The sequence below is a fragment of the Macrotis lagotis genome, chromosome 7 (assembly GCF_037893015.1).
Source record: "Macrotis lagotis isolate mMagLag1 chromosome 7, bilby.v1.9.chrom.fasta, whole genome shotgun sequence".
Lineage (NCBI taxonomy): Eukaryota > Metazoa > Chordata > Mammalia > Peramelemorphia > Peramelidae > Macrotis > Macrotis lagotis.
Window position 1 is genome coordinate 206901653 of NC_133664.1, and position 14270 is coordinate 206915922.

A 14270-nucleotide genomic window follows, 5' to 3' on the forward strand; every position below is an offset into this window, starting at 1 on the left:
AATGAATGGATAGATTAGAGGATATGCCTTCTAGAACTAGAATTCTATGCTACAATGCTATCAAGAAGATGAGGGAGTCTACTGTAGAAAGGAATGGAGGAGCAATGAGAAGGTAGGAGTGGAAATAATATCTACTGGCATGGAAGAAGTCCTGACTTTTTCTAATGCTTCTCCACCAGTTAGACAAGCCTATGTTCTACCTCATCTTTACCTCAAGAATCTCCCTCCTCATCTCTGCCTTGACCAGGTTTAATCTGAAAATGGAATTGAACAAAAAGACATGGACTGCTATCATACATCAGATCAAAGGGAATTCCAAGATAATAGAGATAAACATTTTATTTGGCATTCACTCCTAAGCTAGTTGTCAGTGTTTGATCAAAACCAGTATGAAGTGTTGAGTAGAACAATCATCCGTTCTATATTCAGTAATGTCAGCAAATCATTTCACATATATTCTCTGGGCTTGTTCTTCATTTGTAAAAATGAGGATTAGAGGATTCCTAAGATCTCTCCCAGCTCTATTCATTCTGTGATGCCTTATCCTATAAATGTGATTGTGTTTAAAAGGTTTGTGGCATGTTTGCATATGATTTTTAAGGATATTAAGGGAATATATGTGTAATATTATATATATGTTGACTTGTAGGAATGAAGGAACTGTCTAAGTATTTATGACCCAGTATGTTGGAAGATGTATATGTAGCATGGAGATGTTTATGTGTAAGAAGAGATACATTTGGTATGTTTGAGTACATGTTATATATGTATTGACATGGGGATATACACAAATATATGCATGTATGGATACCTTAGGGAGCTATTGCTATCACCCCAAAACTAAAGATCTGAAAAATTATCAGTTACCAAAAAGATCTGCATGGCATCCCAACTAATCCACAAGAAGACACTGATCACAATCCTCGTGACTCTTGGAACTAAGGTTACCCCCAGCATAACCAGTGTAACTAGGTTTTTTTGTTTTTGTTTTTGTTTTAGGTTTTTGCAAGGCAAATGGGGTTAAGTGGCTTGCTCAAGGCCACACAGCTAGGTAATTATTAAGTATCTGAGACCAGATTTGAACCCAGGTACTCCTGACTCCAGGGCCGGTGCTTTATCTACTATGCCACCTAGCCACCCCTAACTAGGTTTTGCTTAAGCAAGAAAACATCAGCCTCAATGAAACAGGAATGATAAAGACTAAAACAGTGATTCTTAACCTGGAGTCCATAAATTTATTTTATATCTATCTTTATATGTGGTATGTATGTATGTGTGTGTATATATATATATATATACACACACACACATATATGTATATATGTATATATATATGTGCGTGTGTGTGTGTATATATATATAGAAACAAAATTTTTAAATGATTAAAAACATCTATTTTATATATTTCATATAACATAATGTATAATATATACCATTGTACATAATATATATTTATAATATCCAATATTATATTTATATTATATTTATATTTATATTATATTTATAATATAAGACATGTATATTTAATAATATTATATATAAACAAGTATCAATTTATCATCATTCATGGTGTCCTAAAATTTTTAAGGGAGTTTTAAAAGCTTAAATGCACAAAGTCTTTTGGTATATGGAATACATTTATAATCATATTTCAATATAATTGATTTCCTTTGTAATCTGACATAATTTTGTATTTTAATTTATGTACTTTTAAAAATCATTTTTGAGAAAGAATTTCATCAAAATACCAAAAGGTATAACATACAAAATTGTAAGAACTCCTGCTCTAGAGGGAAGAGGTTTTGCCCTGGACATTTAGAATTCTGAGCAAAGCCAAGATGAGAGTTGTGAACCCCTGATGTAACATAATGTTTCCTTTCATGCTCTCTAAAGTTCTTCTTTGTATGTGTTTTAGTCACTGATGTTCTGATGCCTCTTCAGATCTTAGAAGTGGTCTGGCACCACTTACAGATCACATGTTTGTCATCTCAGAATCAGCTTGTCTAAGTTCCAGAACCCTGTCATCAGGCTGTCTCTAAGGTGATGAATTTTACAGCCACAATAATTCTCAAAAGACCAGCTGTGGAGGGACCAGGTCTGTGCCAGTGGACAAAGTAGACAAACTGTCTAAAAAGACAGATCCTTGAATTAAATAATCTGTGACTTCTCCTCCTACTAGCCTGGAAACTCTTAAAGAGCAAGGAATATAGTTCTGTTAAGTCTTTTTTTCCCTCAGTATCTAGGACAATAAATCTGTATACCAAATTCCACAGATAAATATTTGTTGAATTGAGTTGAATTTTTTGAATGGGGTATCGTGTTTCATAACAAACTGACCCACATTCCTGGAGGAACTTCAGTTACTGAGTTAGAACATCAGAAATAAATTGCATTCAGCATAATAATTTATATACTCACCTTTATGTAGGAGCCATGTTCATCATCAAAGCTTGTCTTGCTGTGTTTCTCAGGAAGCACCTCTAATTTCTGAGCTTCAAGCCCCAGGAACCACAGCTCTGTGTAGCCCAGAACTTCATTTTGCTCATACACAGACAATTGGTTCTTAAAATATTTTAGGGCTTCTGTGTGAGGAATAAGAGTAAGAATTAGCTTTGAAGATGATGCCAAAGAATGTTCCCACCAAACTGATCATCAATTGAGTCCTGGTTAAAGTAGACCAAATTTTTAATGTTTCCAATAGATCACAAGCTCCCCAAGGCTAATCCTGCTTTTGAAAATTCTTACTATCTCATTATCTCATATTCAGTTCTCAATACTATCCTATATTCAACTTAAGAACTTTGTTCACATGAATCATGACCTTTTATCATTTCATTCATACCTACATGATGACAATCTCCTTGCTATTTTTTTATTCTGTTATGGATGAATCATGAAGTCTCTACCACATAGAGTCATGAAATCAGGTAATCAGATCACTTATTAACTGGATCACTTAATAATTGACATATAAGTAAGTGTGGTAGCATACTTTAATGAAAAGAGTGTTGGATTTGGAGTCAGAGAACCTGATTTCAAAAATCTGCCATTTAACAATTATAACAACAATAATAATAATAATAATAATAGTAATAGCTAGCATTTACATAACACTTTAAGGTTATCAAAGTGCTTTATATATTATATATACTAACTCATTTGAATCTTATAAAACTGGAAAGTAGGTGCTATTATTATTCTAATTTTACAAATGAGGAAAGCAGAAATTAGGAACTTGCACAAGGTCACATAGCTAGTAAATGACTGAGACTGGATTAGAACTCAGGTATTTTTGACTCCAAGGTCTAGTACTTTATCTACTGTCCCATCTAGTTGAATTATACATTGACCTGTATAAAGCTGAGGTCATTAAACTTTCTGGGCCATAGTTCCCTCATCAAAAATAAAAAAGTGTTGAACTAGATAAACTATGCTCTTCCAGATGTAAAATCTAGGATCTGCAAGACTTTATTTTAGCCTACTGATTATCCCCCTAACAAACTTTCCACTTAACTATAGCTACCTCACAGAAATTTAGTGCTGACTTAAGATCATAAGAATTAGAAGTAGATGGGAACTACTAGTTCATTTAGTTCAAAGATTCTTTTTTAAAAATTAATATTTTATTTGTTTCCCAATTATATACAATAGTAGTTTCTACCCATCATTTTCTGTAAGGTTTTGAATTTTACAATCTTTCCTCCACCCTACCTTCCTTCCCACATCCCCCCAGAGAAGGTAGTCTGGTAATCTTTACATTGTTTCCATGCTATACATTGATTGAAATTGAATGTGTTGGGAGACAAATAATACCCTTGAGGCAAAAATAAAAATTTAGAGATAGCAAAATTATGTAGTACATAAGACACTTTTTTATAAAAAAAAATTGAAGGTAATAGACTTTGATCTTTGTTTAAACTCCACAGTTCTTTCTCTGGGTATAGATGGTATTCTCCACGCAGGTGCTCTAAAATTGTCCCTGATTATTGCATTGATGGAATGAGCAAGTCCAATAAGATTAATCATCATCCCCATGTTGGATTTAGGGTATACAATATTCTTCTAGTTCTGCTCATCTCACTCATCATCAGTTCATGCAGATATTTCCAGGCTTCTCTGAATTCCCATCTCTCTTGGTTTCTGATAGAACAATAGTGTTCCATAACCATATATATATACCACAATTTGTTCAGCCATTCCCTAATTGATGGACATTCACTTGATTTCCAATTCTTTGCTAACACAAAACAGGGCTGCTATGAATATTTTGATCTTTTCAGGATACAGACTCAGTAGTGGTATTGCTGGATCAAAGGGCATTTTTTATTGCCTTTTGGGTGTAATTCCAGATTGCTCTCCAGAAAGTTGGATGAGTTCATAGCTCCACCAACAATGTATTAGTGTCCCAGATTTCCCACATCCCTTCCAACATTGAACATTAAATATGATAGGTGTAAGATGGTGCCTCAGAGCTGCTTTAATTTTCAGTAATGATTTAGAATAATTTTTCATATGATTATGGATAGCTTTGATTTCCCCATCTGTAAATTGCCTTTGTATATCATTTGACCATTTGTCAATTGGAGAATGCTTGTTTTTTTTAAATAAATAAATTTGACTCAGTTCTCTATACATTTTAGAAATGAGTCCTTTGTCAGAAATACTAGCTGTAAAAATTTTCCCAATTTACTACATTTCTTTTGATCTTGTTTACAATGGTTTTGTCTGTGAAAAAGCTTTTTAATTTAATGTAATCAAAATTATCTAATTTGTTTTTAATGATATTCTCCATCTCCTCCTTGGGCATAAACTACTTCCCTTTCCATAGATCTGCAAAGTAAACTATTCCTTGATCTCCTAGTTTGCTTATAATATTGTCTTTTATATCTAAATCCTGTCCCATTTTGATCTTATCTTGGTATATAGGGTTAATTCTAGGATTCTTAAACTAGGGTCCACTGGATCTCAAAATTTTGATAGGAAAAAAAATTACATCTTTTTTTTCACTAATCTCTAATGAAATTTAGCATACTCTTCAATTATTTTAAAATATTAATCTGAGAAGGTCCATAGGCTTTTACTGCCAAAAAATATCAATAACACAAATGGTTAAGAACCTCTGTACCAGTCCAATCTTCTTTTATAAGTAAGGAAGCTGAGTCTCATTCAAAGTGACATCCAAAACTAACCAAAGGCAGTGGGTGGCAGAGCCAGGACTCAAACCAAGTGACCTGACTTCCAAATAATCTTTTTTACTGTACTGTCCTTTTAAGAGACTATTGTATATAATCATTACTCAGGTTTTGCACCTTGCTTATAATGATTCTGTGAAGGAGACAGTTCAAGCATTTTGATTTCTCTTGATAATGACAGTAAGCTCTTTGAGGGCAGGTACAATGTTTGATGATAGCTAGGTGGAGCAGTGCAGAGTGCTCAGCCTGGAATCAGAAAGCTTCTTCCTAGTTCAAATCTGGTCTTAGACTGTGTGACCCTGGGCAAGTTGCTTAACCCTATTTGCCTCAGTTTCCTCATCTGTAAAATGAGCTGAAGAAGGAAAAAGCAAAACCATTGCAATATCTTTGCCAAGAAAATCCCAAATGTATTATGAAGAGTCAGACACAACTGAAATGACTGAACAACAACAACATCTGATGCATCTTTTATATCATAACCAAACCCCCTAGTATCTAAGACAGTGTTGGCTTATAAGAGGTTCTCTCAAATAACTGGTTGATTAAAGGTACTCAGTAATTAGTTTAGGTTTAATAAATCAGTTCATTAAAAATTCAGGAACTCTTATTTTTATTGAATTTCCCCTTGAAACCTGTAGCTCAGGAGGAGATTGTCTTAAACCTCCACTAAAAAGAGAGTGAGCCAAGATCTCCATCACTTGGGAAGTAGTGTGCATGGAGCAAAGTGGAGAAAGTATAGTTTCATTTACTTACTTGAAACTAAGAGCCATTTATGTTTATGTGTAATTTTTGTTTTTAATTTTAGACTGGACTTGTGATTTAATCAGTATAAAGAAATTCCTGGGGTGGGGGTGAACGGGAGATTCTCTCTACCAGTGCATATCAGAAAATGCATGGCAAGTTACTCTTGGAGAATTATGAGAGAGTAATTATGGGTCTAGGGTGTGTTCAAGGAAAACTACTACCTTGGTGTGAGGATTGCCCAGCCCTCTTCAGGGCTGCTTTCTACCTTTGATGTTCACCTGAGCCACCTAAATCTCACCTGTGGCTCCAAGAAGATGTAGAAAGCACAGCAGCCTGGTAAGCCATTTCCATAGATGGACTAAACCAAGGTGAGGATAACTAAGGGGTCTCAAATTTATCGGTAAGTTGGAGGGGTGTATACCACTAGTGTATGAAGAATTCCACTGATGGAATGAGCAGATGAGAACAATTCATTCCAACAGCCATGAAGCCTGCTGAAGCAGTTGCTGTGGAGTGCTTAGAGCTTGCTTAGACATCGAAGATGCCATCTGGAGCCGCCACCAGTTGTCTTGACTGTCTTGCCACTGGACTGTGATGACTTTGAAAGAGACAGTGAGGCTAATGACTTTGTGCAACTCTGCCTCATTTAAATCCAATTCATGCACAAATCCAAAGATATCACCCAAACCACTCTACCATTCCTGTCTCAAAGAGCTGTGGTGACAGGCAAGTGAAGATGCAGCCGATGTGGATACATTGCGAGCTGTAGTCACAATCCTATACACAGTTGGTCCAGGTCATAGGGTAATCTCTTCATTGGAAGCAGCAGTGAGATTCTGCAGTCCCCTTAGTATCTGAGCAGCCTTTAAGGATCACACTGCTCATTTCCTGGGGTGAGGAAGAGACTAGAAAAGGTGCTCTAAAAACCATCTATTTAACCAACCCTGGCCTAATCACCCAGTCAGGTAGGGATCCCACCCTGCAGTTGAAACACAAAAACAATGTTCAAAAACTTTTTCAAAGAAGATTCCATTTATCATTGGTATGTGGAATGTGTGCACACTCATAGACAACACAAGATGCAATAAACCTGAAAGATGAACAGCTTTTATTGCAAGAGAACTCAGCAAGTATCACATCCAAACAGCAGCCCTGAGTGAAATAAAGCTAGCAAATGAAGGCCAGCTGACTGAAGTCAGGGCTGGATCCACATTTATCTAGAGTGGCTGCAGTGAAGAAGAGCATTGTGAAGCCTGCCAAAAGTAGAGAATGACAGCCTCATGACAATGCAACTGCCATTTATAGGAAAATGCCATGCTATCATCATCAGTGTCTATGTTCCCACCATGATGAACCCTGATAAAGTCAAATTTTATGAAGACCTGGAGACCCTTATTGACAATGTACCAAGAGAAGACAATCTAGGACTTTAATGCTAGAGGAGGCTCAGACTACCAGACATGGTAGTGAGTCCTTCAGAAGAATGGAATTGGAAACAGCCACAGCAATGGTCACTAATTACTAAAGATTTGTGCATCTCATGACCGTCTCAACACAAACACTGTCTTCTATTTCATTTACCTAAATACAATAAAACTTCCTGAACACACCCTTGCAGCAAACATTGGCATCTAACGGACTATGTGATTGTAAGGAGAAGAAACAGATAGGATGTGAGAGTGATGAAGGCACTGTGTGGTGCAGAGTGCTGCACTGATCACAGACTCATTCTCTCCAACCAAAATATTCATATTCAACAGAAGTCATGGCCCCAAGGCAAAATGACAACCAGAAGAATTAATGTCCTGCTTCTTTGATTGGGAACAGTTTGCTACTAAGTTGGAGGGAAAGTTGAGCCAACACATAGTTGGTAACAATGGAACAGAAAAAGAACTGGACAATTTTCAGAGATTTAGTGGGCAGCTCTACATTTGCTCATCCAGGTTAGAATACTCACAAACACCAAGATGAAATTGAAGAAATACTGAAGCTGTTTTAGTGAAAAAAAAATTCATAGGATTTGCCAGCAGAATAGGTCATCTATTTCTAAGAAGGCAACATTCAATTCCATCAAAAGGAAAGTAAAAGCAAAGCTTATAGAGATGCAGAATTCTTGACTCAGTAAGAAGGCCAATGAAATTCAGTCTTAACTTGATAATAACAGTCCAAAATGCTTTTTGTCATGCTCTGAAGGCTATTTATGGGCCAAAGACATATGATGCATCTTAACTACTCAGAGCAGAGGGAGCCACATTAATTAGTGATAGGGACATGATCCTACAGAAATGGACTGAACTTCCAAAATGTTCTTAACAGACTGATGTCAATCAATGAAGAAGTTCAAATTCTCAGTCCCTAAGCACAAATAATATAAATAGCAATAGCTTGTATATACAGAAATTTACATTTTCTTTACATCTTATAAATCATACAGTACAGTAGCTATCATTTCCATTTTACAAAGAGGAAACCGAGGGTCAGAGAGGATAAGCAGATTGCCCACAATAATAGAGATGATAAATAGAGTAACAAGGACTCAAACACAGGTCAAAGAACTAAAAATCAATTATTTTTTCCCCATTATATCCTATATACTTTTCAAAGGTATCTAAAAAAAGAGATCCCTATTGGAAAAAGAGAAGGCCCCACAAAATATTGGAGCTACTTGGGGAAGTAAATATCAGTGTCCACAAGTGGTAAACTCTACATTAAAAGGGATGGAAGAGTCAGGTAGTAGAAATGATTCCTAGAAACAACAGTCCTAGGGCCTGACATAGCAAGAATTGGCCTACTAAGTCCCATTCAGAGCTTAGCCATGATAAATTCGTTGTTAATCATCCCATATAAAAAACTTCTTAAAACTTCACCCTTCCTTTCACACACACACACACACACACACACACACACACACACACACACACACACAGAGACACCCTCCCTCCTGATACGCTATACCTGATGCTGTCAGAGGTAACTTGTGGGGTGTCATGCTGTCCTCTGACTTGAAATTTTGACTTTGGGTGCTGATGCTGGATGAAGCCCTGAGATCAGAGGTTGGCACTTGATTATGGCGTTGGTTATCCTGACCAAAGAGAAAGATTTACTTTAAAGGATCACCCAATTTTTCTCCTCAGGGCCAACATCTAGATAGACTTTGATTCTGTTCTTGCCAAGAAAACATCCAACCAACTGGCATATTGTGTAGATCTTTTCCTTCTCTTTTCTGTCTTTAGACTGATTTTACCATTCACTACTTTTTTTTAAATGATTGATATAGGAGGAAAATACATTTAACTTTTATTTATAATATTGTGGATGATTTAGTGTAAGTTTTTAACCCCACAGAAATTTGAGCTTATAAATAACTAGAATGAATACAGAACAGTTCTTCCCCTCAGAAGAAAGCCAACTAAATATATGAAAGACAATAAGATAGAATAAAAAGAATGTCAAAATGAAAGACAGAAAACATATTTAAACCTTACATCCATGAATTAACTATCTAAGTGACTTTAGGGCAAATAACTTAGGCTGTTCAGGTCTCAGTTTCTTCATCTGAAAAAACTTTAAGGTTAAACTAGATGGTTTATAAATTTCTAAGGATAGTTTCCCTTCCTCTCCAAATTCTTTAATGATAAAAATATCATTAAGGAAAATATGCCACCCCAAAAATGTAACTACTGATAGCACCAGGGTATACACTAAAGGTATTTTGTGTCTCTGACTATTTAAAAGCATCAGTAGCCCCCAACAATATATTTACTTCTTCTCTACTTATCCAGAGTCCATAAAAATGATATTATATATTGAAAGAAAAAGCACAATAAAAACATTCTCTAATAAATCTAGAGAACACTCTTCTATTAATGCTCACACCATCAATGGAATGAGAAGGTTCTGCATGAGATGTACAAAGAACAAGTATATACAGGGAATACTACTGGAGGACATCTCACTTCTTCAAAGCAAGAAGAAGGTAATGTTATTGAGTGACTCTCACTAGGCTTATTCCCCCTAGTTGTGCATCCTTGCTGGACACATTGCTCCTTTAGTCCCTCCAGTAACTGCTGGACAAATATATCAGCTTGAAAATAGAACAAAATAAATAAACAAAAAACAGCTCTACTAGTCTCTTAGCAAAGAGAACTGTTTTGTACAACCAGCATCTGGACCCAATTTTTCAGAGAGACTGCTCAATTTGTATCTAGGAAAAGTACACAATTCATTGTTGCCACATCCAGCTAACAAAAGTCAGGCAGATTTTTGTTAACCTAAGCAAAAATCTATTAAACCCATATCTGAGTAGAGATCCTAGATCACTGTTAAAGCAAATTATATAACTAAGGAATAGACATACTCCCTGAAGAAAAGCTAAGTTGAAGAAAAATCATTCTTTCCCACTTCCGTATCCCATTATCTCTGTTTTTGCCATGCAAATCTATTATCAGCAAGCCTCACTAATATATTTCTGGACTTCGAATGAATTACAAAACTTCAGAGCTGGGAAAGATCTCAGAGATCATTAATCCCAATCTCTTCATTTTATAGATAAGGAAATCGAGGCCCAGTGAGAGGAAGTAATTTTTCCAAGGTCAAATAGCTTGTTTTTGGCAAAGCTAAAACCTTCTAGTCCAGTACCATCTATTTTCCCCTAATAACTGTACCAACCTAGATTTCCATAACCTACTCTCAAATTATAAATTACTTTTCCTCCTGATATGGATTTATTTTAATTATATATTCATGTTCTATAGTCACTTGTCATGTGTTCATCAGTGATTTATCCACATCAAGTCCTAAAGGTTACAGTCACTCAAATAAATAAATAAATGACATTATAAATAAATATTTAATAAGTACACTGATGAGAAAAAAGATAACTTTTGATTGACCTATTACAACAGACTTTTAATTAGATGCCATTTTGGTCTTCTTCGATATTGATAGGCAAGAACCAATACTCCCTGGAGAGAGAGAGAATTACATGATTAGCACCTGGATGTACTTAATGCTTTTCTTTTAAAGAGCAAACTTTTTTCCAAAGATAATATCTCTGGCTATCCCAGCATACCTGGCTTCAATTATACATACTATAATTTGCATTCTAAGGAAATGAAAGAACAGATGGGATTCTGAGAACCAGAAAAACTAAGTGACTTTCCCAACCAAATCCCACATGGATTCTTCTGTCCCAACACCTACCTAAGACCCACCAACTTGACAGTACCTTCAACAAGCCTTTGTTGTTGATGAGTGGGAGGTTATTGTCCTGAGGAGGGATCTTTGACCCACTGGCCACATTCTTCTTCCCATGACTGGCCAGATGAGGGAGTGAGGTAATATTGGTGCTTGTTTTCTATAAAAATAAAAATACTTTTAACCTCAACCAAGAAATCATCTTCAGCACTCTCTGCACTCCAACATTATAATTGATTCAGCCCAGCCCTCAGCCTACTCTTAAAATTCTTCAGAGGAAGGGTATTCTATAGCTGACCTCAGTGATTACCTTCTAGTGTTTCATAATTCCCAAAAGAGGGAAATACTTATACTTAGTGCAAATCCCACTGGTTGTAACAGAAGTTCCAATTTCCTCTACATTCTTGGTTTAGATTTATCCAATTGACTCAATACAACAATTGGTCAACTAAAGTTATTGAAGTTTAAAATCAGTTTTAGTTGTAAGGATGATCAACTTTGAAAGATTTTGCTATTCTGATCAAAATAATGATCCAACAAAATTCCAAATTCTCAATTCCAGGATAAAAAAAATACTATCCACATCCAAAAAGAGAACTGATGAACACTGAGTGCAGACTGAAGCATTGTAAGGAATTTGGGGGGGGGGTGTCTGCCATATCTAGTTCCCTAGGTGACCTAGGATCCTTGTCCTTTGCACCTGCTCAAGGAGGTTAATGCATATCACTATTCATTCTCCTGTGTTCATTGAGCAGGGAAATATATGGGGGTGAATGTATCATTTAGATTGTGACTCTGACCTATGATTGACACAAAGGGGGAGGAACAAGCCTTTCAAATTGCATATGAGACTTGACATTGTCATAATTCAGGGCCTTCTTTCATTTAGAGAGGAGTTCCTTCTTTGCAAAGATGAATTAATAAAAGCATTTTAATCACTTTGGACTAAGCATTTATAATGATGAGCCATTGATAACAATTTGGGGCTCTGGATATTATAATGAAAATCTTTTGATATTTTCCCAGAAGAACTTGAGAAAAAAAGAGCATGCAAACCTGCTTGATTTCAAATATATTCTTCGTTTTCTTTGCTGGAGAAAGTGATTTTTAGAAAGACTTGCCTGGACTCGGATTAGAATGATTAAAGTGCTTAAGGGTAAAAATTATGGTAAGGAAGGATCCCTTATGGTGGTGTGGTGGTGGCCAGAACTACCTTAAAAAAAACTGGTTGAGAAGTCCTCATACTGGGGTTGGGACATGGATGAGAGGCCAAAGGTTCAGAAGAAAAGGATACCCGAAATGGGGAAGAGTCGGAGTTCCCCTCCGGGAATTTCCCCAATAGATCAGATCCTCCAAGCGGCAAAGTTGCTAAGTTGCTAACAGTGTCTTTGAATTGTGTGTCTTGTTTTTTCCCCACTAACTGTATTCTAAGCTGTCTGGGTCAGTCCTAGCCTTGGGGTTTTTCCTGGGTCTAGGGACTCAGTTTAACTTTTAAATTGTGTATGGATGAATGAGTGGGCACTAGAAGGCGAGCTGAAGGAATTTCAGAAGGTGGGAGGAAGGAGTATGAGCTGCACCATCCTCCATTTCCCTCATTGGGCCTCACTGGGCCTGTGGTAGCCAAGCAAGTGTTTGGAGTTGGAGATGGGGGGAGGAGGCAAGTTCTTAAAGAGAAAAAGTTGTGGAATTAAGAGAGTGAAGAGATGATATGGGGGGATATGAGGGATACAAGAAGAAGACTGAGAAGATATAGGAGGAAAGAGTTCTTATTCCCATGGCTGTCTATGGAATGCCCCATGCCTTCTCCTTGGGTTGGGGGGAGGGTGGGGGCTTCCCATGTGGTGGCTTGATCTCATCCCCCATCTCATCAAGTTTTAATTCTACAGTAAGTTCGACTGAGGAGTGTGCCCATGGAGAGGGGAAAAGTACATGAATTATAACTGAGTCAGGGGAAAGCAAGAATACAGGTGAAGTGTGTGTTAGGGAAAAATATATATATACGAATCAGAGATTTGGAGATAAAAAACTTTTTGAAAGAAAATTCCCCTATGTTTAAAAAGCTAACTTGCAATTTAAATCAAGAGATCACCTCTTATATTTAGTACTTGGAAAGAGTTGGAGTTAAAAGTTTTTGGTACATATAGTATAAAATTTTGTGAATTTAGTAATATGAGTTATTGGGGAAGATTCTGAAAGGAAATAATGTTAAACTGATCCACCTGTTCTGACCATGAGGTCTAAAGTGCTATATTCTCTGACTCTAATTCCATTTTTAAGGTTATTTCATTTCAGAATTAGAATCATTCTGGAGGATTTTCAAAGGGTATTATTGCTAAATTCTGATAGAATCTTTGTACAGAATGTGTGTAATTAAGCAACCTAGATTGTTAAATTGGTTTTATCTAAGGGTATGCTCATATAAGTTAAGGTGAAAATGTAGGTTTATTTCTAGTGCCATAAAAAACTGAGTAAATCTTGGGACATTGATGAGCTTTATTGAAACATCCTTAGGTTCAAGGAAAGTGGTATTTGGAAGTTTTGTGACAAATGCAGTTTATTGCATGTGAAGCAAATTTGGGAATCTATATGTGTTACTAAGAAGAATATATATATATATATATATATATATATATATATACATATATATATATTAAAGAGAAAAAGCTATGGAATTAAGAGAGTGAAGAGATGATATGGGGGGATGTGAGAATACAAGAAGACTGTATTATGTTGTCAGGATTATTTGCTGATTTTTTTCTGGGAAAAAAATACTAGGGAGAAAAAGTTTTGTAATAGGCATTTATGTAGTGGGTTTATTAAATTCTCAATTTTAATGTTAAGCTTAATGTTGATAATAATTGTATTCAATCTATTTTAATTAATGAGACTGGGACTTTTATTATCGTAGATGGAGTTTTGGAATGTGAGTGATTTGTTATAATGTCTGGATTCTCTATACAAGGTAATTTGAAGTTTTTGTATAAGGACAGATTCAAACTAAACTTTAGGAATTTAAAATTGTGTTGTTGATAGCAAACTAATCAATAGAGTGTTCATCTAATGATTCAGTCCTTTGCCATCAGATTATAAAGTTTTGCTATGTGAACCATGACATAAATAAGAATTACACTGGAGTTT

The 14270-nt window shown here is 35.8% G+C and overlaps 1 protein-coding gene across 14 annotated transcripts in view; it reads right to left on the reverse strand.

The window, feature by feature from the left end:
* DYRK4 (dual specificity tyrosine phosphorylation regulated kinase 4) overlaps positions 1–14270 on the reverse strand; it is a 123721-nt gene that overhangs the window by 51857 nt on the left and 57594 nt on the right. For all 14 annotated transcript variants that reach the window (XR_012470199.1, XM_074194608.1, XM_074194600.1 and 11 more), the window contains 3 exons: positions 11164–11292; positions 8892–9018; positions 2419–2582 (listed from right to left, as the gene is read on the reverse strand). Coding sequence is in view for 13 of the 14 variants with exons in the window: in XM_074194608.1 (XP_074050709.1) it covers positions 2419–2582; positions 8892–9018; positions 11164–11292 (420 nt within the window). In the remaining variant the exon portion in view is untranslated. The remainder of the gene's footprint in view (positions 1–2418; positions 2583–8891; positions 9019–11163; positions 11293–14270) is intronic.